At 35.2% G+C, this 27,563-nt stretch overlaps 1 protein-coding gene and 1 long non-coding RNA gene across 2 annotated transcripts; both read left to right on the top strand.

The window, feature by feature from the left end:
- Positions 1–1,585: 1,585 nt before the first annotated feature.
- LOC129742638 (F-box/LRR-repeat protein 16) lies at positions 1,586–27,557 on the top strand (the record flags this gene model as incomplete). The annotated part of the gene is made up of 4 exons (XM_055734566.1): positions 1,586–1,765; positions 1,913–2,030; positions 16,096–16,291; positions 27,074–27,557. Coding segments are annotated over 4 exons (792 nt in total), but the record flags the coding sequence as incomplete, so codon positions are not given.
- Positions 12,063–12,484, top strand: LOC129746566 (uncharacterized). The gene is made up of 2 exons (XR_008737319.1): positions 12,063–12,229; positions 12,287–12,484. It is a non-coding gene; the product is annotated as an uncharacterized LOC129746566 (long non-coding RNA).
- Positions 27,558–27,563: the final 6 nt, after the last annotated feature.

Raw genomic sequence — 27,563 nt, 5'->3', positions numbered from 1 at the left:
AAGAAATAACGTACAACAAAAGTAAAAATGTCATTTTGTAGGGTTATTATTGCACTTTAAGAAAAAAAAAACATAAAAATCATTCGTCAGCTTTTCGGATGAATTTTCGAACTTTTTTTGTGATACCACCCATCATTTTCTGCACAGTACTGCTGGTAACCTCATTTGCCATCGTGTTCCACCACTTTTCCATTTGAGCGGGTTTTTTCATGGTTCTGCCACATTTCTTCAGTTTGCCCTTAACTATTGCCTAATATTTCTCGATGGGACGAAAATCTGGACAGTTTGGTGGATAGATACTTTTTTCAACAAAATCGATCTTGTTCTCCTTATACCACTTAACGACATCCCGGCTGTAGTGGCTGCTTGCCAGGTCCGGCCAGAACTTCACCGGACCTTTGTGGGACCGAATGAATGGCAAAACCCTCTTCTGGAGACATTCTTCTTTGTAAACATTTACATTCATTGTGTCCCCAGTGATGAAAATCTTAGTTTTCTTCCCACAATTACAGATCCCTTGCCAAATCATCAACAACTTACGAGAAAATTTATGTGGGAAAACAAACTTGCAAATTATGTGGAAAAACATTCCCTTTACGCTTCGCAAGGTAAAATTTGTTACCGGGTATTTGTCCAAAATCCATTTTGACGTTAGTTTCGTCGTCCATCAACATGCATCCGTTCTACTTGGTCAATACTATCTCGTACAATTTCCTTGCCTGGTTTTGGCAACCAGGTTTTGTTTCAGCGTCCTGTTGGGGTGTTTGCTTGCATGATACGACCGCAAGCCTTCTCGCAAACAAATTTTGCGAGCTGTGCTGTGGTTCGTCTTGAACTTTTTCGCCAAATCAATTCCAGGATAATTGTGAACTGATCGAATTACCTTTGCTCGCAGCTCGATAACTTTTGACTGACTGCTTCAATCTTGATGAAATTTTCACCACTAAGTAAACAAACCATCCGGATCAAAACACTGTCAATAGATTCGCGATGTGACAAATAGGGGCGCTGCAGTAAATGAAATGAAGCGACCAGATTCTATGTGAAACAGCCTTTATGTCGTGAGACGGAAAGCCGAGTAGTTGAATGTCACGGTCCTCAGGTAAAATCGGTCAAGACGAAAGTGAAGCGGAATCAATCCGGATCAATCCGCACGTGTTTCGTACCCCAATCGGGCTTCAAAGTCAGAGGTTTATATGGCGAAGGCATGCCCTCGCCTGGAGAGAGTAGTTGAGAACGAAAGTGGACACAACGAGTTATTGTTTCTTAATATGATTATATACATGCCTGAATCATTAAAAGATTTTTAAATCATGTTGATATGGTTAAAAGTGTATTTGATCTTTGATGGCAAGTTTTCGCATTTTTCATGGGTTATACTGTATACATATATTCTGCACCAGTTTCTGTTTGTGATCGACGTTTGCTATCGTTAGCTTCTTTAAAGTAATTTACTTGAAAGACGTAAAAGTTGAGTTTTCAAAAGTCAACGACCACAACTCATCTTCGTTTGGAAACTTTTTCAAAACTCAATCCCAACAGTAAACATTAAATTTTAATACCATAATTTGTTTTCTCCTTCTCCTTGCAGTCACTTTTCGAGCTGGAGCTGGCCGGATGCAATGAAATCACCGAAGCTGGTCTTTGGGCATGCCTAACGCCCCGGATAGTGTCCCTCTCCCTGGCGGATTGCATCAACGTGGCGGACGAAGCCGTCGGAGCCGTAGCACAACTGTTGCCTTCACTGTACGAATTTTCGCTGCAGGTCAGTCTTCCTTCAGTCGGGGATGAGCAGATGGGTCATACTCTTATTGAGGGAAAACAATTTCCCCCCTTTCGACGCAGTTGGCAAAGGGCGGAGGACTGACGTTGACTGAAAGGGTTTTTTTTCTTCTTTCATCCATTACCACAGGCGTATCACGTGACGGATGCAGCGTTAGGTTATTTCTCACCCAAACAAAGCCACAGCCTAAGCATCTTACGGTTACACTCCTGCTGGGAGCTAACGAACCATGGAGTAGTTAATATCGGTAAGTGGGAAGCGTCGCGGTTTAGCAGCAAGAGCGTTAATGAACGTATGCACTTTAAATATATTTCTCAAATGCTTACAACCTATCAGAGTATTCTTTAATAAGTTAGTTATCCAGCTGGAATCAATAGATTCTTTTTTCAGAAACAAAACTTGAATACGTTAAAGGTTTTGGGAGTGTTTTGGAGAATCAGAGGTACTCCGCGAAAGTAACATTAGATTATGTTCATAATCTCAAATTTCGATAGAATAATTCTCAAATTATCGGATGTAAACAATGAGTTTCAGATAAGTTGCGAAGCTGCGCGTTCATCAGTTTCAAGCGCGTCATCAAGGTCACAGGAAGACTGTAGCGTGGCAAATCTCCGGAATGTGGGTGAGTTTAGTTGAACTCAAAGTCAAGGTTGCCAAGAAAAAATCTGTTTTTTTTTCAAAAATCTGTGTTTTTCAAAAATCCAAATTTCTGTGACGGTTTTCCGTGATGCCATTTCTTTCAATTTCATTTTAAACTCATGATAAATTGGGTCTTTCATACATTTTAGTTGGGTAAAATCATTTAATTTTACCAATCTTATCATACTTTTCTGATCTAAAGTAAGAAATCAAAACTTCAAAATAGCCAAAAAAATGTAATTTAGGAAATCCATTTAAAATAAAAAAAAAATCTGTAAAATCAGATTATGTGATATGAATTCTCTCAAAATCTGTAAAATAACAGATTTTTCTGTGATTTTGGCAACCTTGCTCAAGGGGTTTTGGAATGAAGGATGGGCGTTCCAATGAGTGATAACGGATACTTGGAATTCTAGGACACGTTCAGACTTCATACGCTTCATGTGCCCCATTCGATTTTTATTGATGAAATGGCAGATCATTGATCCCGCAGTCGCCCTGTCACCCTGTGAAGTGACCATTGTTTCGCCTCCATCCTGATCCCCGTTTCATTCACCATGAATGAAATGCCTGTTAATGAGGCGTGAAAATGTTCGACCGCACCGATCAAAACACTCAACTGCATATACCCTAGTAATATTTTTATTATAATTCTAGGTAATCGAAATGCTATCTTCGGGTAAATTTTTAATCCTCGGGAAAAACAACTAAAACTAACATCCAAAAATCCATTCTAAAATTACTATTCGGGCAAATATTAAGGCACTTGGATATCTAAATGAATAATCGTTCAATTAATTTAATTGGAAAAAAAAGTTTTACTTTGCTTTGAAGCAGTTAAATTACATAAATACCAGATCCCTTGATGATATGAGATGGGAGGGAATCAAACGTAGTTAAGAATACTACTAAAAAAGAACAACTTTTGGCGCACAGCTTCTTTCAAAACACCTGTAGTTCATTTTCTAGCATTTTTAGCATTTATTGTGCTCTTAAGGCATAGATGCAATATGATTTATTGGCTAAAGTTAATAGTGGAGTTTGTCTATAAATATCATATTTTTCTTAACTATTGGGACTCGGTAGGCTGTGACCGTCGATGACGGAAGTGTTTTTTTCCAGCGGAAAAATTTTCAAGGTCTCTCGAACCCTCATTTTTAAAGTTTAGTCGTGGATAGCAAAATAAAATTTAAGAACTGAAATGTATTCGCACTTACGAGCAAACGATAAATTGAGAATTACCTACAATGAAATGCAAGCAGGACTGCTAACGGACGTCTAAAGGATCCAAACCATTCTACGACTTATCGAAGCTAAGTATCTTTTGATAAGTGTTTTAATAATTTCTTATTTGGATATGCCACGGGGATATGCCAGGTGACTAGTGTATAAAATTGATTTCTTTACCTTTACGCCCCCAGAATTGCATTTTTAAAGATTTATGGTTTCAAAGGTTTGATTTAGTATTCCCAAACAGTTATTTGTTTACTGCGTTCTCTGAATCATCGTTATTTTGAGCAAATTAAGAAAAGTGTGTGCTGATGTGGATATTCTGCCCGGGTTTGTAGCACTTGATTCGAGATTTTTAAAGATAAATTACAAAAAGGCAAAGTTCGCGTTTTGATAAGATAGGTCGTGTTCGGTAATTGTGTTTTAAGGATGATTATTGCGTTACCCACTAAACATTCGAAAAAAAAATAGAATAAAAGCTTATTAATGGAATCATCATCAACCACGATAGGAATTTATCTGAGGCGATTGCTAAAAATACATATTTCGTGGAACGTGTGGAACGATGTTGTTCCACAATCCAAGAACCTTTTTCGAAAAAAAAGTTGCTTCAGAGAAACAAATTTAGTTGCATAGAAATATGCTAAATTAGGTTGACATATGAGATTTGTTCGAGGTAATCTGAAAAAACTCAAAGAGCTTGCGTGAAATAACTGAGGAAACAGTTCGCGATTTTTTATTTATCAGTTGAAAAAGTTATAAAAAATTGATAATGAAAGACTTTGAAAAATTGTGCAAAACGAGATACACCCCCTTATTCTGCGCCGCGCGTGAGGTGACAATAGTCGAGTCGAGTCGGAGTCACGTGAGTCTTGTCACCTTATTCTCGAAGCCGATGTGACAGAGCATACGATTTGTACCTCACGGTGACTACTAGATTAGGAGAAAACCTCAAAAACTTCATTCTAAAAGACGTTTCTCACCTAAAGCGACTACTGGAATCGGGTGACTCGACTATCGTCACCTCACGCGCGGCGCAGAATAAGGGGGACAGAGATTTATGTGAAGTTACAGTAACATAAGCTCATCAAGTGAAATTTTGTGAAAAGTTATATAATTCCAATAATTACAAAACCCAAAACATCTAGTGGTCAACCTATGTGAAACAAAGGAATTTTAAAAGATTTTTATTCTGAAAATTTTGTATTTGTTTCTTATCATTGCAGCGATAAGATAATTGACATTGACATAATTGACATAATTGACATAACTGAACTCTTTCATTTTTTGAAAGGAGAGAAGGTAGTATAGGAAATGAAAAATTATTTCTAAGGTCTAATCAAAATTATAGTCAGTCAGTAAATGAATGTTTAAGACAATTGTGAAATAAAACTTCAAGATATACAATAACTTTTCCAGACGAACATTTTGTCCTATAAATGACGAAGTGTCCTATAAAAGATCTTGTATTTTTCGAAGCATAATTTCTTTCATATCTTCCAGTTGCCGGCAATTGCAGCTGTTTTAAATAGTTTAAGGCAATTTTGAAAAACAAAACATCGTTGGAATGATTAATATGTATTTCTTCACTCAGAAAAATACTATTATGAATGCCATAAGATTCTCTTATGAAGTGGCGCCATAAGAAAAATCATTGAAATTCATAAGATTATCTTATGACGCGAATGAATTCTGAAGATGAACACCTAATGTAATGGGGATTTGTTGCTTTTCATAAGAGGCTCTAATGGAAATAGAAAATCAGTTTCTAATAGAATAACTTGAGATATTTGATGCTGAAAAGATTCACTTTATTGTAAACCTAATTTGTTTAAAATTTAATCACTAATAGTCACCATTAGCAGCACATCAACACCCGGTTCAACCAAAGTTTTTTTTTTGCCGCATCCAATTCTTCGACCTTGCGTTGTTTTTGCCGATCAGCATGCTGAAAAGTAAATAAAAAATATGTTTTAGTTTACTAATATATTAAACGTTCACAGCAAAAAGATCAAATCTAACTTACTATTCAGAAGATGACAATAACATTTAGCTATTGAGGAAAACTAATAACTATCAACTGGCGAGTGCTTCGTGTCGTTGGAGGACGAAAAACTGATGGAATGAATGAATGTGTTCATTATTTTTTCACATTGCCGTTTCTTCTAATTTTCATAAGATTTTCCTATGAAAAACGAAAGAATTTCATAAGATTCTTATGAACAATAAGTTTGCACCCCTAAAAGCGGTTCATAAGACGTACCTTATGAAAATTATAATAAGATTTTGCCTGAGTGTTTATATCTATAACAACTAGGTTCCATAGAATTATAAATTTTTCATAAATATGTTGTTATTTTAATGATTTTGATATTATGTAACTATATTGCAATTAATAAGATAATCGTCGATAGAAATGCTTGAGGAATACATTAGAATTTTGTATCAGAAACAAGATCTTTTCCATGACACAGTAGAGACGTTGGTGAATTTATGGTAGAAAACTTAGATCGTTACACTAGTCAAAAGTGTCCCCTTATCATATCCTTTCACCCAAACCTCCAACCCAAAATTGATTTGCTAGGATGCAGAGGTGACCTCGGTCCTAGAGCGCGACATTTTTCTTTCATCCCTTTCTCTGTTTTCCAAACCTATCTATTGACTACTAGGACATGGCCGGCGCCGTTATTGATGTGTAAAGAGAGAGCATCAGTTTTGGGCATTGTGAATGTTTTGTCAATCCCAGGCACCATTCATTTGACCTCTGAACAAAACTGATGGCCTCGGTCAATCACGGAGTAGCAACCATTGGCGATGTGGAACTTGTTCTACTGAGCCACGCCTGCGATCGTGGAATTTGAAATGATGATAATGAGAAATGGTAGATCAAAATAAAGCTTTGAAGAAGCTGTTTAGAGATCGGTTTAAAAAAATAGAAGCATTTCAGATTCAACGATTAAAGGTGGATGTGAGTAGTCAATCAAGCTGAGCTAAGCTAAATATCATATTTTTCTTAACTATTGAACTACCACTTTAAAATTAAAAATCCATGAAAGCGAGTCGGTAGAGCAAACAAATAATTGGAAGGTTCTTGAACACAGGCATATCTAAGCTTGATAGCGAAGTCATTATTTTTTCGTTCCAATGATTGTAAACGTTCAAAAATTTCTTATCGACATGATTCAGCATCAAAGTGTCCGACAAAAATTGCGAATTTCCGATCAAAAAATATCTGTAACTCTGTGATTCGACCTTAAAAGTTTATTGACGATTAGCTGTGATGCTAGTTTTAGAAATTTCATAGAAAAATCGCGCTAAATTGATTCTTTTACATTGAAAATAACCAATCCACATTACGAAAATCATAAGATTTTCATGGGCTTGTGTAGTAACTCAGTTGGCAAGTCAGTTGCTTCCTGAGCCAATATTCGTGAGTTTGAGGCCAAGAGTAAACATCGAACACAGTTGTAGCGGATAAGTTTTTCTATAACAAACTACACATAACGACTACAATCGAAACAAAAAAAAAGGTTTTCTTAATCAGCTTTAAAAAGCCTATCCTAATAGTGATTTTTTTCTCTGAATGCAATGATCTTTTACGGTACTTCGATTTAAAAAAAATCGTTTTTCGCCGAATAATCGAGTCTTAGGGAACAAAACTTGAATTGTGATAATATATTTTGAAAATGCGCATTAGAAGAATTTAAAGTCAATTAATTTTAATAACTACTCAACGTCCAACGCTGAGAAGGCAGTGATTTCACTTAAATATATTTTACTCACTTTAAGTTATCGCTGTGGTTTAGCTCCAGAAGACTTTTAAATGGAAGTGATGATGAATAATACCATTGATTCGAATAAAAAGGGACATTTCTCAGGAAACGGCTCAACACTTTTTACAAACTATAGAAATACCTATGAATAATTTCTTTTATTTTTAATAGAAAGCCAAATTATGTTTCTGAATTCAAGAATAAAAATTCTCAAGAAAGTTCAATTCGATTGAAAAATTTAAATTTACATAAAGCTCTGCTAGTTGAGTGCGGCCCGCGGAAAGGCTTTCAAATTCAAATTGGTCCGTTGCTTCAAAAGGTTGCTCACTCCTGTTTTAAAATATTTGTTTACTAAATTAATTATGTATCCTGTAGATTATTCGGTTAAAATAAAAAAAATCCTTAAATCACTTCAAATACACTATCACCCTTATTCTGGTTTTCTAACGAATGACATTCGTTCCTTTCTTTCCCTCTTCCCTTTGGCAGAGAATTTTCACAACATCACCAGAAAGATTCGCGCCCACTAACCGAACGAATGGTTGCATTTTCGTTGCCTTGGGGGTAATGTTACAAAATTGTGTAACAAAATTTTCTAGATTTCGTTCTAGGGATTCGTTCTGCTGCATGCGATTCACATAGATTTCATTGAAATAAGAATGTAGGAATTTTTTTTCATATCATTTAAATAAAAAATATTTTATTTTTGAGGATTTTTATTATGGATATTTATTATAATTTACAAAACACTAAGCTATTTTTTCACTTTCACAACTACACTATTTACACTTTCACTTTTCATTTAATTGACACAATAACATCGTCCAAAAATGGCATTTCCCGAAACTGATGTGCCTCCATAGCGGTTATCTGAAGTTGCAGCTGACCCGATTCCACATTCTGTTTAAATAGAAGAAATAAAAAAGGTTGTAAAAAACAATCAAAAAGCTAAATTCTTTATACTTACAAAAATACAGCTTCAAAATATCTCTATTTGCCTGTAACAACTGTGCTTGAACTTGGAACCACGCCATATTGAGTACCGGTATTCTTTTACAGAGATTTAACGTGAATGACCCATTAAGAGCTACGTGAACATCGCATAGAATGCACCCATTCCGTCTAAACATCGCGGATCATTGGATTTTCACGTAAATCGAATGTGTCTTCATTTGGACAGAATATAATTATGTGAGTTTCACGTAAGGATCAAGTGTTTTTTTATTGACCTCTAAGTGATTCACGTAAGTCAAGCAAAAATTCACGCAACGAGCGCCTACGTGAAAATCCAGGTGAATTTAACGTTTCCTTTTCGGATGAGTGTATGTTTCGATATCCTTCGCCAGGGCTCCCACATGAATAAGAATACAAATGTTGACAAAACGCATGTGTGATTCTGCCTCTTCTCCCATCTCTTACTATTCAGTGTCATTATGTAGAAAAATATATAGTTCTTTTAAAAATGTTGATGTTCTTTGATATGTGCGGTTTCTGTGTAAATTTTTGCAAAGTAATTTGTGAAAAATGTCTGGATGATCGTTTAAAAAATCTTATTTTACAGACAAAACCTGACTCATGGCAGCGCTGTCCGTTGGAGAGTGTGCACGCTAGAAATGATTAAACCATTTACGTTTCAAAAATAACCATTTTTGACCTTTTCCCGGGAAATGCCATTTTATGAGTTCTCCATGAGAAGTCATAAAATGACTTCTAGGGCAGAAGTTCGAATATGGTTATTTTTCAACCGAATGGGATTCTGGAGGAGAAGTTAAAAAATGGTTACTTTTCAACCGAAATTCAAATGAGCTGCTTTTTTCGATTCATGAGGATTTGTCATAAAATGTCATCGCAAAATCAGTTAATTCGACATTTCAAAATCGAAGAAAGATTAATGATAGTACATTTTTATTCATAATAGTTTTTTTTTTCTTTATATCACATTTTTAATCAGCAGAAATTGAAATCTTTCTGGGACAGTACATTATTTTGTGCCAGCTGTTGTGGAATAAACTCACTACAGACTGTTCCCTGTAGCTTGCTTTTGGGCTGTCGGCCAAGTGAAGACGCTGGCTCCGGATCGTCAACAGTGGAGGTCTACTACCACGGCCCTATGCAGTGGAGGATCGGTGCGGGAACATTAAGCAAGTTGGGCCACCTTGGCCGCCTTGGCACCATCGTTATTAGAATAGACGGTGCTTCGGAATTGCTTCAAACCGTCCAACTCCGGAAATGGTGGTACCATGTAGAAAGCTCTTGGTGACACTCTGTTGAGACCTAGCCCTAATAATGGGATGGATATAGTCCTACCAGTTGAACCAGTCAATTGCTTGCTGACAGAGACTGCTTTCAACACAAAATCTTCGAGAAGCTAAAATAAAATCAGATACTTAGCCTCAACAACAAAAATTTAAAAGCAAACAATTTACCAATTTATTAATCCGCTTCAAGAAGTGAATCCAGCAGCATCCACATCCGGTAGCAGTAAAATTAGTAAATAGTTTTCCCCACGGCAAACTCAACTGCGCTGGAAGTGCTGTTGTCACATCGTCAATCCTTGGTGGCATCCTAGCGAGGTATTACCTCGCGGTTCGCTGACGGTGATCAGGTAACGGTTCGGAAGATTTAAGTTTTGCCGAATCCTGAAAAACAATTTGATAGTTATTTAATTATTATGTATAATACAAACAATTACCGTATGCGTTTTTGGTTCCTCCAAACTAATTTCCTTCACGATCACTAATTCCCCTTATTGCTTGTTGATCTCACGATTTGATGGAGAAATTCAATGCAAAACAAAAATGTGTGTCTGCAAGACTGATGAAACGGCAAAGATGATTCGAAAGGCAAATTTTTACTTTGAGGTTAAATTTTCAACCTTTTTCTGGTTTATATTGGAGAACTAAACAAATGGTTGAAATTCTACTGTGATAAATTATTAAAAAATAACCATATTGGCAGTTTTGAAGGAAAAGCCAAAAAATGGTTATTTTTGAACCATAAATGGTTAAATGAAAATGAGCGTGTGTTGGTAAAAAATACATTTGCAGGGTGGATACAATTTGTAAGGTCTAATATTGTGCTGCCAATAATTGCCTCAGCCAAGCAATGGTAGGTAGGGTAAAACTGTATAAAACGCACCAGCTAAGCATAATTGCTGTTTATAGTGATACCAATCATTTAAGAACCAAATTGAAAGTTGACGACGATTCAAGGATGAAATCTACGTATTATCGAAAACAAAAAATATGATAAAAACTCGATTTTGACTATATTTTTGTCAAAAAACTAAAACAGCCAGAAAACAAACCGCGGGGTAGAATGCCAAAACTAGTGGACAGAACGCACCAAACAGGAAGGGTGGTAAGAAATAGAACATTGATTATACGGAATGTAATTATTGAAACATCCAATGTTTAATTTTTTTTTTCCTGTAGGGGAGAGCCCACTGCGACCAGTAGTTGATCTATTGTGGTGTTTACCCCGCGTTACTATATGCTGTCAGGTTCACCTGCACTATTGATTGGAGTGACAGTTGTTTGCTGACTAAGCATTTATTCCAATCGGGTATGATATCAAAGATGTATGATATAACCTTCTTAGGGCTGATATGCAACCATATGTCTTGTGCGCTTATTAACTTTGCCCCAAGTACACGCTCTCTCCTATTTAGGAGGGCGCAGCAGTTGCATAGAAGATGCTCTGCAGTTTCTTTTTCGAACCCGCAGAATCGACAGTCGTCGTTTTGAATAATGTTTATCCATTTGAGATGCTGTTTTGTTGGACAATGTCCGGTCAAGAGAATGTCAATGGAATGTTTAATTACATGTTCATCGTATTTTTGTAAACAACCATTCTTTGGCTAAAAATCATTTAGTATTGCTAAACTCATCGAAAATTTCGCTTTTCAAAATACACTTTTTAATATCCTCATATATAAAACGCCTTCAAGTAGGCAACGAAATTCAATTTTTTTGTCTGATATACCCAAGTAACATTTTAAACTCCTAATAGTTTTGTAAGAAAAAAGGGAGGTTTTTTAGAGGCATTGAAAAAGTGTTGATCGCTGTAAAGCTTATTTGGCGAAGATCGTTATATATTGTATCTCCAAGAAGGCTACAAAACGACTATAAAATAAATTATAAAACCCATATCTAGTATAATATTATTTTATATTAATGTCTTTATATCCGCATTCAAGGCCACTATACAGCAACTTCAAAACCTCGTATAAAACCGGAGTAGGTATTCTTAAATGAACGTGCATGAATTGTCAAAGGCTCAAAAAAAGAAAAAAAAATCGGGAGGTTGTAATCAGAGATGCCAGGTGGTTTTTTCAAAAATATTTTATTTGCACCGAAGATTATCATCGGTTCAATGGGTTGATTTATTCTATTACGGATACGTTTCATGTTCTTATTTTTCAACTTTAAATTTACATAATTATAATTGATACTCTTTTTTGAAAAAACAGGACCAATCGGTACTTTTCAAGACTATTTTTTCAATAATAAGGACAGTTCAAATTTTTTTTTAATAAGGACGGTGTCTTGAAAATCAAGCTAATCCTGCATCGATCTGGACACTTGGCACCTTTGGTTTAAACGTAAACAAATTGAAAATAATTTTAGAAATCGGATCCGAATTCTTGGAGTGGTTTTCTCCAACGATTAATCTATTGATTATAATATTAAAACTGAAGCAGATTTCATAATCAATTGACATGCAGAAGTTAGGGAAAAGCCGCTCGCGCCACCGTTTAAAAAATATAGAAACAATGCAAAATAAACGGAGCAAAAAGAAATTGGTAGGTGTTCAATTAATCTATTATATTTTAAATCTAAAATTATTGTGAATTTTACAGAATCCTGCACAAATTCCCAAGGACTTACAGCATGCAAGGCTAACTCTCGGAATCCGGAGAACTCATACAGCTTCGGGAAGTGCCACGGAAGTGAAATGACTTACGATTTTAGTGAATTAGCTTGCGGTAGCCGTCTGTGTGAAAGTGTTTTTTTGTACGAATGGAATGTTAAAATAAATATTTTCTAAACGATTTATACCCAGTGAGTTTTAATTTTTATTATTTAATGGTCCTATTTTGTCATCTAGTCGAAAAAACCATAATCATTGAAACAGATCCGGTGAAAGTTGGATTGTAAAACAAAATTATGCAATGAACTTTTATATTTCGTCACTTTAAGTGGGCGCGCGGTTTATCTCCCAGTTTTTCTCAATTTTGATCGATAAAATTGAACGCGCAACAACTTTACACATAGAGATATCAAGAAGTTGATAAATATAATTATAGGAACATAAAAGTCACTCTTTAGCCTTTGCAAATAAAATCTTTTTCTTTTTTGTAAAGTACGCTAATTTTATTCTAATTCAAAACCCTTTTCGGACAAAAAATTCACGAAAAATTATTTTTACGCATCGAGATTTAATTTAATTATCTGCAACCTGCTCTCGGATGGTTTTATAGGGTGCTTGAAATGTTCACTTCAGAACCTCCTGTAGGTGGGCCTTTTTACTCTTATAAGTGTTATATAGATGTTTTAATGGGGTTAATATAACTAAACGTTGTTTTATAACGAGGTTTTGTAGCGCCCTTGCAGTTTCTTAAATAATTTAAATTGTTACTTGGGATAGTGATATCGCGGCAAACATGGCGGCCGATAATTTTTTCGAATCGAATATTGATGCACCGTTTTAACTCGAACTAGGACGAAATTTGTTATAATTATGCATTGTTATCGTAATTTGGGAGTCAGCAAATAAAAAGAATGGCATTTTGTTTTGGTATTCGGGTTTTCTCAAAAGTTAACAGCATTCAAAATTTGTCCGTAAAACACGTGGTCTTGTGGGCATTCTGCCCCAATTTTCATATGATTGATTTTTGATAAAATTTGTAGGAAGTTAATAAAATACAACAAAATATTTATAGTCTTCCGAAAGTGCACATGACTGGTAAAACGATAAGCTGTAGTTTCATCAGATTGCGCAGGCTGTTTTACCATAAAACCTTATATGTAACTTATGAAAAATTACAAGTTTCACGCTGATTCCATTAATTTCTCTGTTCTAAGAACTAAAGTAGATTTTGTGAACTTTTCATCTATTGAATGATGAAAAAGCTTGTTTGCTACAATAAAAATGAAGAAATACATCATTTGATGCCGTAGGTTAGTGTATATTTGAGAAAGAATGACATGGGCCATCTTACCCCGCTGGTGCATCTTGTACAGTTTTCCCCTACCTTGCAACAATAAAGCTACCTTTGATCTGCTTACAAAATTTTAAAACTATCCCTCGATAGTTTGAGACAATTTCGGTAGCATTTATGGAAGGAATAATATTTTGCTGCCTGCAGATGCATTAGCCAAGCAATGGTAGACCTTTTTACAATGAAGCTATCTTAGTTTCATGGCTTATTGCGACTGGTTACTTGAGAGAACGTTTGCTATTATCCTGCGCGGTTGATCCGTTTGAAGTAAGCTAATGCCAATTGCATGAACCGCAACTGCAATTTTTTTTCGGTCTCCTTGTACGACGGAATTAAGGACCTGGTACGACAATGAGGGAACTTGAATGTGAAAAATAAATCATTAGTTGGCTCAAAAGTACTTAATGGATTGATCTATTTCCTGCATAATTTCATAACACAATATTAGGAATATATGTAGTTCAATGAATGAATGTCAGTTTTAAATCAACATGGGAGGCAATTCTATTGAAGTAATGAAAAAAGCTTCCTTAAGCCGTTGTCTTAGGGCCCGAGTAAAGGATCAAGTCTCCTGTAACTTAAAAAATATCACGAATTTTTTTTAATCTCACGGAAATGCTTCTATTTCGTCTACGAGTTCATGTATCGTTCTAACTTTTGAAGCATAAAAACGAAATTAGACGCTGTCAGAAAATGCAAAGAACGGCGAGTTGCTAAATTTTCCCAAAAAGGTATGATGAAAATAAGAAAAGGGGATCAAGTATCCCCATTCCCCCCTACTGTTTTTAATTTGAAAATTAAGTATTTTTATTACCCACCTAAGTTCTATATATGCACTTATCCATGCAATGCAACTAAATTGTGAAATTTTGTTGATATTTTTGAAGTTGAATTCTAAAGTATATCAAAGACCGTTCAACTAAAATAAATGCAAATGTCAGTTACATTGTACCTGTGCTGCGTCTCTTGATGGAATAAAATTTCCTAGAAATACTCGAACGCCCTATTTTTCCTACACCTGCCACAAATTATGAAAACAGCTGCTACCCGAATGTTATTTTACACCGTTGACAATGCACAATACAAATTTCTGACATGTCTGTTGAACAGTCTCCTTCCTCCGGAAAAGCTCATAATAAGTTGCATTCCGTTCGTTGTTGTTTGTTTGGAATTGAACAGACACGCCATTATTGCTTGGCATTGTGTTTACCTGCTGAAATCATTCGTCCAACTTTCAAAGCACCATTCAACGGTAAATAATTGCTGTTCTGGCAGCAGCAGTTTTCCCACTCCATTTGGTTGGACTTGGATGAGATCTTTTTTTTACCCCCCTCTTTACCAACATACCATTTCTGTTATCCTTTCCAATAGGATAACAAATTCTGAATGATGGCAAGAAACGCCCACAACAAACGCTCGATGTTGGTATACATTACGGACTGTGAATCTGCCTCTTCCAGGAATTTCATGAGCAGCACAAAAAATATTTCATAAAAATCGTTGGTTTTTTTGTGCTCATTGCCCAAACACTGCTGGTCGGAAATTTGTTTACAATGTTTTGAGAAAAAATACAAAAACTTGATTGGTTTTAAATCTAAAAAAAATGATTATGAATTCTGATTCTGAACTACAATTCTGAATTTTGATCTTAATTAAAAATTCTTAATTCGAGTTTTGAATTAGAATCGTAGTATGAATCTCAGTTCCAAATTATGATTCTTAATTCTCAATATAAATTAAATTTCTAGATCTTCGTGTTGGTTGTTTATTTAGATTGCGTATTCTTATTCTAATTTCCAATTTTCTCAGAATTCCGTAGAAGTTCAGCTTTAAAATTTCAAATTGTGAATCTGAAAGGTTATTTTTCATTCTGAGCCTTCATTCTGCTTCTGAAATCTGACTTTCAATTTTGGGGAATTACGAACATCATGAGCTTTGTAATAAATAACACAAAACGAGGATAAAATTATTAAGTATTATTAAGAGTAAGCTTAGACATTAAATTCTCCTAAAAATAAAAGAAATTTTGAATTTAAACATTCTCAATAATAGTTGTCCTCAAACTTTCAAACGAATGTGTACTAGTATTCGCAAACAAACATGATAAAGCAAAAACAGCATCGCAATACTGGGCTCTGCAACGGATATTTTGATGCAGCATTTGTTCGCCGTAATAACTCAGCATAAAGTGGATATAATAATGGCGCCGTAAATAGTTCCATAACCTAAAACATTTGCTTATTGCTGGAAATTTGGGACGCCTATAACACGTGATGGGATCGGGTACAGGGGAAAAGAATTTTGATCCGATGCGTCACAACTTTCATTTTCCAAACATTTTATTTCGTTGAAAATTGTTCGACCTACATCTACGTTTTTATGATGAGACTATCTTTTTAAAATTTCTTTGTAAAAGTTTGTAATTTTTTTATATTTTTTTGTTTCAGTGCATTCGCTGCCCCATCTAACAGTATTATCGCTATCGGGTTGCAGTAAAGTGACGGACGATGGCGTGGAGCTGATTGCGGAAAACCTGCAGAAGCTGCGTGCCCTCGATCTGTCCTGGTGTCCCCGGATAACCGATGCCGCCCTCGAATACATTGCCTGTGATCTAAACCAGCTGGAGGAGCTGACGCTTGACCGGTGAGTTTTGATTTAACGAAAATAAAATACATTTTTCAAACTAACAAACAGCAAAGATATTCAAAATTCTGGTACAAGACCTTCAATAACATATAGCCTACATCCACCTCAGTTGAACATAAACGTATGTTTTATTTTCGTTTTATGTTATTAATACAATCGTCGAAATTGAACTGAACAACGAGATCTATTGGTAAATTCCAAAATATTCGCACCAAAAATACATATTATTAGAAGGAATGGTATCTAACAGTTGTCATCGTCAAACCCCTGCTTCGAATTTAACTTTTCTTGAAGGCAATTCAACTTTTCTTAAAAGCAAACTCTGAAAACTTTTGGGGTGTGCACAGCACAAAGAACGACGGAAGTGTTTTCAAATGGAAACGAAACACGTTACACGTGAGGATATGTTTTTTTTTACATTCCTGATCGATGGGTCTAAAAGCAAAAAGCAGAAAGTAAATTAAGAAAGACCAAGTTTGCTTTTGATTGCTCCAAATGGCCTTCTAAAAATACTTATCCAATTAGACAGCATAAGAAAACTCGGGTCTCTTCGATGTGATACTGATGATTTGTCAAGTGTAAGATGTTAAAAGCATTCTCTAAACCAACTTGGTTTAAAATCGTTGAGAAAAAAGGAAAAAAAGCATTCTCTCTGGAGCCACTTTTCTATGATTTCATTTTAATTCTGGTATGTTTTTTATGAATCATATATCTGCAATTTATTTTTGATAATTTGGAAAGCTTTTAATTTAAGGTTGTCAGATTGCCCGGTTTAATCCGGGGTTGCCCGGATATTTGATACAAAATTTTAGAACAGTCCGGCCCGGCCCGGTTGCCCGGATTTCATTTAAAAATGCCCGGATTTTGCCCGGATTTTTTCACTTTATTTGGCAAATAAAACAAATGAAATATTAAATTGTGTTGCAAATTTTTTTTTATCTAGCCACCAAAACAAAAATTTATGAGCAGATTTTGCAAAAATCATCGTGAAATGATTTTTCGAAGACTAAAATACGATTTCAAATTTGTTTTTGAATTTTGATGAAAAAAAAATTTGTTTTCAATTCTTCTGTCTTGATTATTGTTGAATTGTTTCTAGGTTTTGACAAAATTTGCCCGGATATTGCCTGGATTTTCGGTATCGATTTAGAAATGAAATGCCCGGATTTTGCCAGGTATTTTATAAAAAATTGCCCGGATTGTCCGGCCCGGATACTTGCTTTTTTATTGTTGATTTTTAGGTTTTGCGTCCCGAAATGAATTTTTTGACCAAGTTTAATCAATCTAGAAGTTGAATCAATCTGGAAGCCCACAAAACGATTTAAAATCCGCATGATTTTTGTCAAAAATTACTATGATTTTGCCAGGTAGATTTTGGTCTTAATTCTGCACCGCGCGTGAGGTGACGATAGTCGAATCACCCGAGTCACTCGATTCCAGAAGTCGCTTTAGGTGAGGAACGTAATTTCGAATGAGCTTTGAGAATGAACCTGTGCTACTTCACTTACTACACTTACCAACTATCGGAATAAGGTGACTAGAGTCCCGCCACCTCAAACGCGGCGCAGAATAAGGGTCAATAAACCCAGATCTATCCGGCCTGGATACGTGCTAGAAAAATTCTGGCAATCTTGAAATAAATTTTCTCTTGAAATTTTTCAAAAGAAATTATTATAATTTTTTTTTTACATTTTTTTCATTGAAATAGCTTAAAAGTCACGATTGTCTAAAATATTATATTCATTATGTATTATATCTTTTTGGAAAAAATAACCAATCATCACCTTTTACAGTTTCTGTCATTAAGAGGTTATGCTTCATGAATTAGGACGGCATGCGATCCAAGAAAATGAATTATAAGCAGTTTTGTGGGATGAAAAAAAGACTATTTTATGGTTAAAGAAGGCTTGATCCTTCATTCAGGTGGCCTTAGCATTTATCCAGAATCAAGCAAAATCAGTAGATAAAAGGTCTATCGACTATTTTTCAGTTATATCTACTGCTATTTGTCTAACGCATTCCCCATTTGAATGTTAGGTGGTTCCTTATCGTAAAATTAAGATGTTTAAAGTTCTTTAGATGGTTTGTAAATTTTCTCTCTGGAACCACCAGTAGTATTTTTAAGTCTTATTGAATTGACATAACTGCTGGGTGCCTAGCGAGGTATTGCATGACTACTTTTCATGCAATACTTTACGAGGCGTAATCACTGATGTCAATTTAATTTATTGTTTTTCAATGTCAAAAGACATACCCCTGTTAAACAGCTCTCAACCTGTTTTGCTTAATTTGATACGAAATTAAGGTTTTCGACAAAGTTGTTCAGCGAAAAATTTCCTTTAGAGAATTTATAAATTGACACAAAAACCATCAACAGGCTCTGTTCCACAGAAGAAACAAAAATGATGTGAACAAGATATTCAATTTTCCCCCACAAAACATAAAATTTCAAATTTACTCATGTAGACATTATTAAACAATTCCCAAAAAAAATGCATAGCTTTGAACCAGAACGAACCATTTTAGACCCCAGGGTTTGAGAATTTTTAAAATGACCCCAGATCTACTCAGTCTATTATTTTAACACATTCCAGACCAAATACGGGATATCTCGTTTTTCGCTCTTCGCAAGTGTGCTACACTTACAAGCATGGCTAAAATGTTAGAAATTTAATAATGAAACTATAAAAGACAAAACTAAATACAAAATGTTTGGTAACTCTATGATACAAATTTCGAACAATTGTGTCCAGTAGGATGTGTCAAATTGTAACTTTATTAGAATTTCAACTGCCCTGTAGTCTTAAAAATTTCCTTTTTGGTCAAAACGAAAGACAGAATTTTTGCAGATTTTAAAATTAAATTAAGGAACTCGGGTTTTGATTTAAAACTTTGTATGGAAAAATGAGAAAATTTTTTTTCGGAGAATGTAACTTTTTTAGTAGTTTTTAATATTTTGTTCTCGCGCAATGCAAATGAAATTCCAATATATGGAGCTTACTGAAAAATTCTCTGGCTACAACTTTGCCAATGAGGCCAAAGCGATAGTAGTAGCGAGAAAATAGTTATGATACCCCATACAGAGCATTCTATTTTTCATGAAAAAAACTAGCAACACTGACAGACTTTCCGTCCAATTTCAGAAATATTATTGTAACAAGACAGTTTAAGATTTTAGATAAACTTCTACTGGGTACAATCGCCTGCTTGAGGTTTAAATCTAGGATTTCTTTATGGATAAACGAACACAATGACCGCAGGTAGAGCAAAACTCGTGGAGAACCAGGTCGCTTCTACTAATAAACGAAAACGCTATAAGTAAGTTGTTGGCTAAAAAATTGACAGCTTTTTCATGTAAATTGGATAGGATTCGACGGAAAAAATTGTTTTTAGATAAGAATTTTGAAAACGACCAAATACGTTTTATGAACATCACATTTTCTAAAATCCAAAACATTTAACAACTTGTTTGAAATTTGATGTCCGATTTCGAGTAAGATAAGCTGAGAGAATAAAGATTCTGTTAAGTTTGCAGTGGAAGTCTTACAAAAATTACTGCTAATTCTTACTGAATTTCTTAATTCAAACCATAAGTTAGACCAGAGTCCATCGTCGAAGAATCTGGAGGGATCATTTCTAGTTCCGAGCAATGTTAATAGCTTTTTTTAAAATTTTGTTCATATATTCCAGAAAAAAAACAACATGTTAGTTGAATTTAACTTTCGCCGCATATGAAAACCTCTAATGTGTGCCCAACAGACCTCTTTTTTGTGTGAAGAAAGAGCCCTACTAAAATAACAAAAAAAAATGTCTGGGAAACATGAGAAGATCAGCATACTTCGTTTTCACCGAACAAGAAGTTTCTCCCGAAGAAGAGAATGAGATTTTGCTGTAAATAAAATCAATAAATTACCGTCTGATGAAACTGAGCAACAAATTCAGCATCAATTCATCAAAATGGAAGTACCCAACTGGCCAAGTCATAGCCAAGGAATTGAGCGCGTAGTTAAGATAGTGTCGGAGTGAGTAGACTGAGTCGATTTGGGGTGATTTTTTTATTTATCTAATCCTGAGGACTAAAAAGCTTCGTTTTGATTTAAAACTCATCCATGATTTTTTGCAGAATTTTTAAGTAACGTTTACATTAGTAAATTTGAACTTTTATATTTGTATGGGAAAATTTAATATTTTGTACTGAAAAATTAATCCTATCGCTTTGCCGTCATCGGCAAAGTTGTAGCCAGAGAATTTTCTAGTAAGCTCCATATATTGGAATTTCATATGCATTGTGCGAGAACAAAATATTTAGAAAAAAAAAATTACATTCTCCGAACAGATTTTCGCGTTTTCCCATATAAAATTTCAAATCAAAATCCGGGTGCCTAAATTTCATTTAAAAAATTTGCAAATTTCTGCCGTTCGTTTCGACCAAAAAAGAAAGTTGTTAAACTGCAGTGTTTGAAATTTTACCCACCCTAGAGTCCAGTACTGAGGTTGATGCCAAATGACCTAAAAATGCATAAGCGTCGAAATCTGGTGTTATCCCCAACAATTTTTTTTTCACAAATCGACTTTCTGGGACGAAAAACGGCCGGTTTTCTGGAAAACGGCTTAGTCCTAGAAAGTCGATTCTTGACCAAACTTTTTTTCGACTCTGTTGTGTAGTGAGCCTACTTGGTTGAAGGATTTAACTGAATCAAAGCAATCGAAAGATTCCTTCTAATTCATCATCAATCGAAAACGTTCACCGAAGAAGGTAGTAAGTTGCTATCGAAATACTGGTATATGAACTTTTCATTTACCGTGGTTGAATTAAAAGGAATCTTTCGATTGCTTTGATTCAGTTTTTTTTTTCGAGGTAAAACCAGATTTAGATGTTTCATGCATTTTAAGCCATTTGGCATAATAAGTAATTTTTTTTTTCAATTTAGTTTGGTCCCCCTTTGGTTATTTTTGAGGATCAAAACCCGAAACTTTAAGCGCTATGAGGCACTAGACTAAGTCGATTTGGGGTCATTTTTGAATTCCTCAAACCCTGGGGTCAACATCATTTTTATTTCATCTGTACAAAATATTCAATTTTCCCATACAACCCTAAAAGTTCAAATTCACTCATGTAAACGTTACTCAAAAATTCTGCAAAAAATCATAGATGAGTTTTGGACCAAGACGAAGCTTTTTAGATCCCAGGGTTTGAGAAATTCAAAAATGACCCCAAATCGACTCAGTCTAATGAGGCACCCCTAAATCAAGTCCTATTGCGCAGTTGGCCAGTTTTTTGGGCCAATTTACAAAACGTGTATAGTTTGTTTTCGAACTTCGACATGATCCATGAATGAAAAAAAAACAATCAGTAGTAAAATTTCACTGTTGTAAAAGATTATTCACTATTATCAAAAACATATGAAAGAAAATTTAGACAAAAGAACTATAAAATTAAACAATATTCATCTTACGTTAAAAGCAAACAAACAAACAAACAGTAAATAACCACTTGAAATTTCTGTTTCAAATTGACATTTACGGTCCAAGGAAAAACATATTTTTAAAATATTATCACCGAGTCTAAAACAATGGATGAAACAAAACTTTCTCTTCTCGATGTTTTTTTATTTTTCTATCATAAGTCTCTAATATCAACAATAATAGTGATCATATGCAAACGTAAAGTTCAGATGATCGATAGCAAATTTATTCACGTTCAATATGTTAAAAAGATATTTCAAATTATTGTTATGCAGTCCGAGATAAAAGAATCTAAGTATTAGTACTTTTTTTGCAAAATTTAATATTTGGAGCATAACTCAAAAACTGTTCTATTATGATTTTTTTTAATTTCATTTTCGGATTCAGAGCCCGACTTTACATTAAAAATATAGGTAGGTTTGTACAGTTCAGGATTTTTTTAAATTTTATAAACTAGCTTATTGGTTCCGATTAAGTTATGAACTTTTTAATTTGGCTGGTTATTAAATGGGCCTTATTCTGCGAGGCGAATGAAGTGACTCGGAGTCACATTAGTCGTAGTCACGTGACTATAGTCGTGGTATTCCGAGAGGCGACTCACGCCAGGTGACTAGTTCATTACTCCATTCATTTTGACGTTCCAGAGGCAATGAACCAGTTTCATCAGGTTCACTATGCAAACTGTCAAAATATTTAAGGACATTTAAAGAAGGTAGGGTGGTATTTAATTTCTTGGATTACGTCACATTCACAAAACATTCGAAAATTTATGCTGATAATACAAAACGCAGAGAAAACTTGGCTTTTGAAACACAACAAAACTGATATGGTTGAATTGCTTTTTTCTTTTGAAACAAAGTAATCTTTTTTTAACCAAAGGAAAATGGTTTTAATTTATATAAAAACTTCAGCATTTGATTCAAAACATACTTTGATTCGACTTGCAAAAAGAATAGAAAACTGAAATGTCGAATTAAGTTTGGCTAGTCGTGTAAAAATGTGGATCAGAGTAAACTAAATTAGAAGGATTCGGGATGAAGTATGGTAAGTATAGTTATTATTTTTTTTTTGTATTTTGCCCTCTCAAGCTTTTCAGTCGCAGGCTTGTTAGCCTCTGCCTAAGTGTATGTTAATAAAGAGTGAATATTGAAGGTTTTCTATAAGCTTGCTTTTTTACAGGACCACGGGCGACGGATGGTTTTTTTCTCAAAGTGCCTGGCTGCCTAAACCGAGGCGAAAACTGCGCACTCCAAATCCAGTGGTCCAGGTGATTCGAACATAGTAAACCAGTTTGTGACCCAGAGTTTCATTTGATTGTGAATGAAAATAAATTTAAACTACTCTTTGCATTAGCCCGCAGAGTTTGGCCGGGGCACTTTCAACATCCTAGAAGCCAGTTTTTCTATTTATGAGACTAGAATCTGAAGCAACGCACATCAAACAAGAAGACTTTTTCCTTTTGCTTTTTCCGAGAACTTGTATTTAAGTTATGAATTCTTCCGAAAAATTGAATATACCTCCATTTAATCATTTAGATATTCGTTAATAAATTTTATTACAGATGTTTGATTGAAAAAAAAAATCTGAGCTTACCTGAATTTGCTTGAATAAATCCAGTCTTCTTCAATTTATAATCTCATTTATTTGAAAAAGCACGCCCAATCATTTTGTTATTATTTGGAAGAAAGTTAATCTTTCCATAATATTATTTAAATAGAATTGATTAAGAAATCAAACATCTTAATTATTTTAAATCAATTTTTGTGATCAAATTTGCTTGAAACTCGATCTGGTACCCTTTGAACTTCAGAATTGATCAGACTTTAAAAACTGCGATAAAAAAAAAATAAACAAAACACATGAGAACAGTGATGGTTTGAATCATTTGACTTATCTTTGAATCATTTGGTTATAACTTCTTTTGAAAACATTTTTCCATGAAATGATGTTCTAAACTTTAGTAGATACAGATCTAAGCTACAACTTTCTTGTATGTCATAAATATGTATCTTCAATGTGGTATGAATTGTAGGATTTAATCCAACCCGCTAATCCAAATGAATGTGATTACGATCATTGCTCAATAATTTAAACTTTTCGATTTCTCATTCATAAGGCATAAGAGATACAGGTTTGTGTTGGTCACAAAAGTTGCAGCTAAGATCTAGTTCTACTAAAGTTTAGAACATCATTTCTGGGAAAAATGTTTTCAAAAGAAGTTATAAGCAAATGATTCAAAATCAAGTCAAATGATTCAAACCATCACTGCATGAGAAACCATACGACATTTTTTCAATTGATTTCTTTTAACAACTTTTATAAAATTTAAAAAAAAAATCGCTATTTTTTTTACTACTAATACACATGCAAACACGAAAATGTATAACCTTAGAACTCAATCCCTGTTTATGGATTGGTTGTTCATCGAAGTTCATTCGAAAAAAGCTTTCGCCCAACGTGCGTGCACACCCAGGTGGTGCAAATCTGTTAGATTTTATGTTCAATTTTATTGGAAATTTCCAACAAAAACGAGTTTTGGTGGATTTGTAAGGTCATTTTTTGTGTTTGTATTCAGATCCAGCTGATGTAAACGAACATTTTGACATACAAAACATCTTATCAGCCTTTTTCTTGATACCACCTAAGCTATTCATAAAAAATGTGCTTCACCTTTCCTTCTATTTTTTTAAATTTTTGCCGCTGTGTTCATTCGCAAGCTCCAAAATGAATTATATGAACTGTCAAATGATATTTGAGCATAAACAAAAATGGATAGGAAAAGGTAATTTTCTTAAATAAAATTAAATTTGTGTTTTTAAAGTTGATTTTTTTTTTCAGAATGCATTGCAATGCATGGTACCCTGTACACTTATCCGGATAACTTCCGCCCTACAAGGCCCTGATTGCGGCACAGTTCTTTGGTGTCAAGGTGACAATTTTCGTGTTGGCGAAACGAACAAGAGTTCCGACTTTCCGAAGAAGTTCCCAACTGGAAAGGATCCGACTTTCGAAACCACCGATGGCAAGTTCCTGATCGAGAGCAAAGTTATTGCGTATTACGTTTCGAACGACCCGTGACCTGTTGGTTCCCTCGTACTGAACCAGCCTAAGGTTAAGGCAGTGGTTAAAAACTTTACGCTAAGTGCCAAGGCAGCGGAAGTCGACCCAAATAAGTTTTCCGAGTTCCAGAGCAAGGCGGCTGGAGGTGCGGGTGCTCAACAGAAGGAACACAAGGAAAATGAACCGACCTCAACCAAAAAGGAACCGCAACCCGCCGAGGAAATGTATGCCACCAAATTGGCTTTAGCAGAGGAACCTAAATCCAAGGATCCGTTCGATTCTCTGCCGAGGGAACTTTCAATTTCGACGGCTTCAAACGGTGTTATTCCAACGAGGATGAAGCTAAGTCCATTCCTTACTACTCACTTCAGCGTTTGGAAAAGATGCGTAAGCAGGCCTTCGCTTCCGTGTGTCTGTTCTGAAAGGGCAACAACAGCACAATCTCCGGCATCTTTCGGCATCTGGCGGGGACAGGAGCTGGCCTTCACTCTTTCCCCCGGCTGACAGAACGATTACGAGGTGTACGACTGAATGAAACTCGACCCCAAGTCCGAGAAAACTAGAAACCTGGTCAAGCAGTACATCTTCTGGATTAGAGCCGACAAAGTCGGTCGCAAGTTCACCCTGGTTCAAATCAAGGAAATTAGCATATGAACGGTTTGCCTTAGAGGAAAATAAACTATTTTAAAACAGAAACGGTTACACAATATACCTCAATATGGATTAGAAAATTCCGGTTTCCTGGGTGAGGGCTTTATAGTTAATCAACTAAAGTACGGTTTTTTTTAAATAGCATGAACAAATCGCTCTGACCCGCTAAGAAGATCATCATCCACAACCAGGTTCATGAATAAGCCACTCTCAAACTCGTTATTAACAGCAACACAAGAAAGAAACCACCTTTTTTGTTATATCATTAAATTCACAAAATTCACACGATTCCATGGATTTCCTAAAATTTGCCTTGAGCGGCATAGAGTTTTCAACATTCGTCAATGCTCAGGCACATATTTTTAACGAACCCCCAAATATAGGTATATTCGTATCAAGAGTAGCTCGGAAACACTAAAGGTTATTTTTATACTGAATTGTGTTAAATGGAATTGATTATCAAACTTTTTTTTATCAAATTTATCCAAAAAGAATTCCTTTTTAAAACAACATATTTTTTAAAATCCATAAAATATTTGCCTCAAAAATTTGATTTATAAAAAAACATGTTGCTATTAAAGATTTAATCTAAGAAAATAATCCTTTGTTTTATTTTTTCAATACATTTTCCATCTAAAAGCATTTATTTTAAAGTTTTGTCAATGATATCATTGAAATTTTGTCATATTGAGAAATTTTCGTTGTTATTTCTTCCAAGTCACCTGCGGAATAGGTTACGACTTCAAAAGTCACTTGGCACCGACTTGAGTCACGCCATTCGCCTCTGAGAATACGGTGACAGTAAAAAAAGTTCATTTAAGTCACCCAAAGTTCATTCAAGTCACGGCATTCGCCTGCTAGAATACGGTGACTCTTAAAAACTATGTCACTTCACGTCACTCGCCTCGCAGAATAAGCCCCAATATGTACTAATTAAGTGTTGTTCATTGAATGTGGAAACGCCTTGATGGTAATAACATAATACATTAAAGTGACAAACTTCGTAAATGTTTATTATTGGTATATCTTGTTAAGTGCAACTTCTGCAACTGTTGGGGAGAGAGTCCACTGCGACCATTAAGTTGATCTATTGTGCTATAACCCCGCGTTATTATTTTTAATTTGCTATGCTACTTGACACCCCTGAACTATTGGTTGGAGTTGCAGTTGTTTACCGGTAGCACTACGAGCACACAATTATCTAGGTAGGATGTCCAAGTGCAATCTAAGTTCCCTTGAAAAGATCTTCGTACAATTCCAAGGTATACGCGGCTAGCATTTCACTAATGCTAAAACCACAAAACCGCCAACCTGCATCATACTATGTGTGCCAGGTTATGACACGACCGGGATTCGATCTCATGAACGTTGGTTTAGAAGAAAAGGATGCTATCCTCTAGGCCACGATCTGCTGACTATTAACGATCATACCTTTAAATGAATACATTTATCATTAATTGATGAATATTTTAATAAAATTTTGAAAAGGAAAATTGACTCATTACTCTAAAGATTTGATACTTGCAGTTTAAAGAGTTGTAAAAAATTATACTATCAAAGTATCGTATTAAAATTCACATTTTTTCATCCCATTCATTCCAGATGCGTCCACATAACGGACATCGGAGTCGGCTACATTTCGACCATGCTGTCCCTGTCGGCGTTGTTCCTGCGCTGGTGCACCCAAATCCGGGACTTCGGCCTGCAGCACCTGTGTTCGATGCGCAACCTGCAGGTCCTGTCGCTGGCCGGCTGCCCCCTGCTGACCTCTTCCGGTCTGTCCAGTCTGATCCAGCTGCGGCACCTGCAGGAACTGGAACTGACCAACTGTCCCGGGGCGTCACACGAACTTTTCGACTACCTGCGGGAACATCTGCCCCGCTGTTTGCTGATCGAATAATTGCTCCGGGTTCGGGTCGAGTTTTTATACCTCTAGATATCTTTTTTCTAGTCTTATTATCTTTTGCTTATATTTATTTTTCTTTATGGTATACTAACAACATACTTTTGTAAATAAATATAAACGCTGGATTATGGCACTGTCCGTTAAAATGTACCTTAATTAGTTTGCGGTTGGAGCTAATAGATATTA

Source organism: Uranotaenia lowii, chromosome 2 (assembly GCF_029784155.1).
Source record: "Uranotaenia lowii strain MFRU-FL chromosome 2, ASM2978415v1, whole genome shotgun sequence".
Taxonomy (NCBI): Eukaryota; Metazoa; Arthropoda; class Insecta; order Diptera; family Culicidae; genus Uranotaenia; species Uranotaenia lowii.
This window is presented reverse-complemented; position numbering and strand designations above follow the sequence as displayed.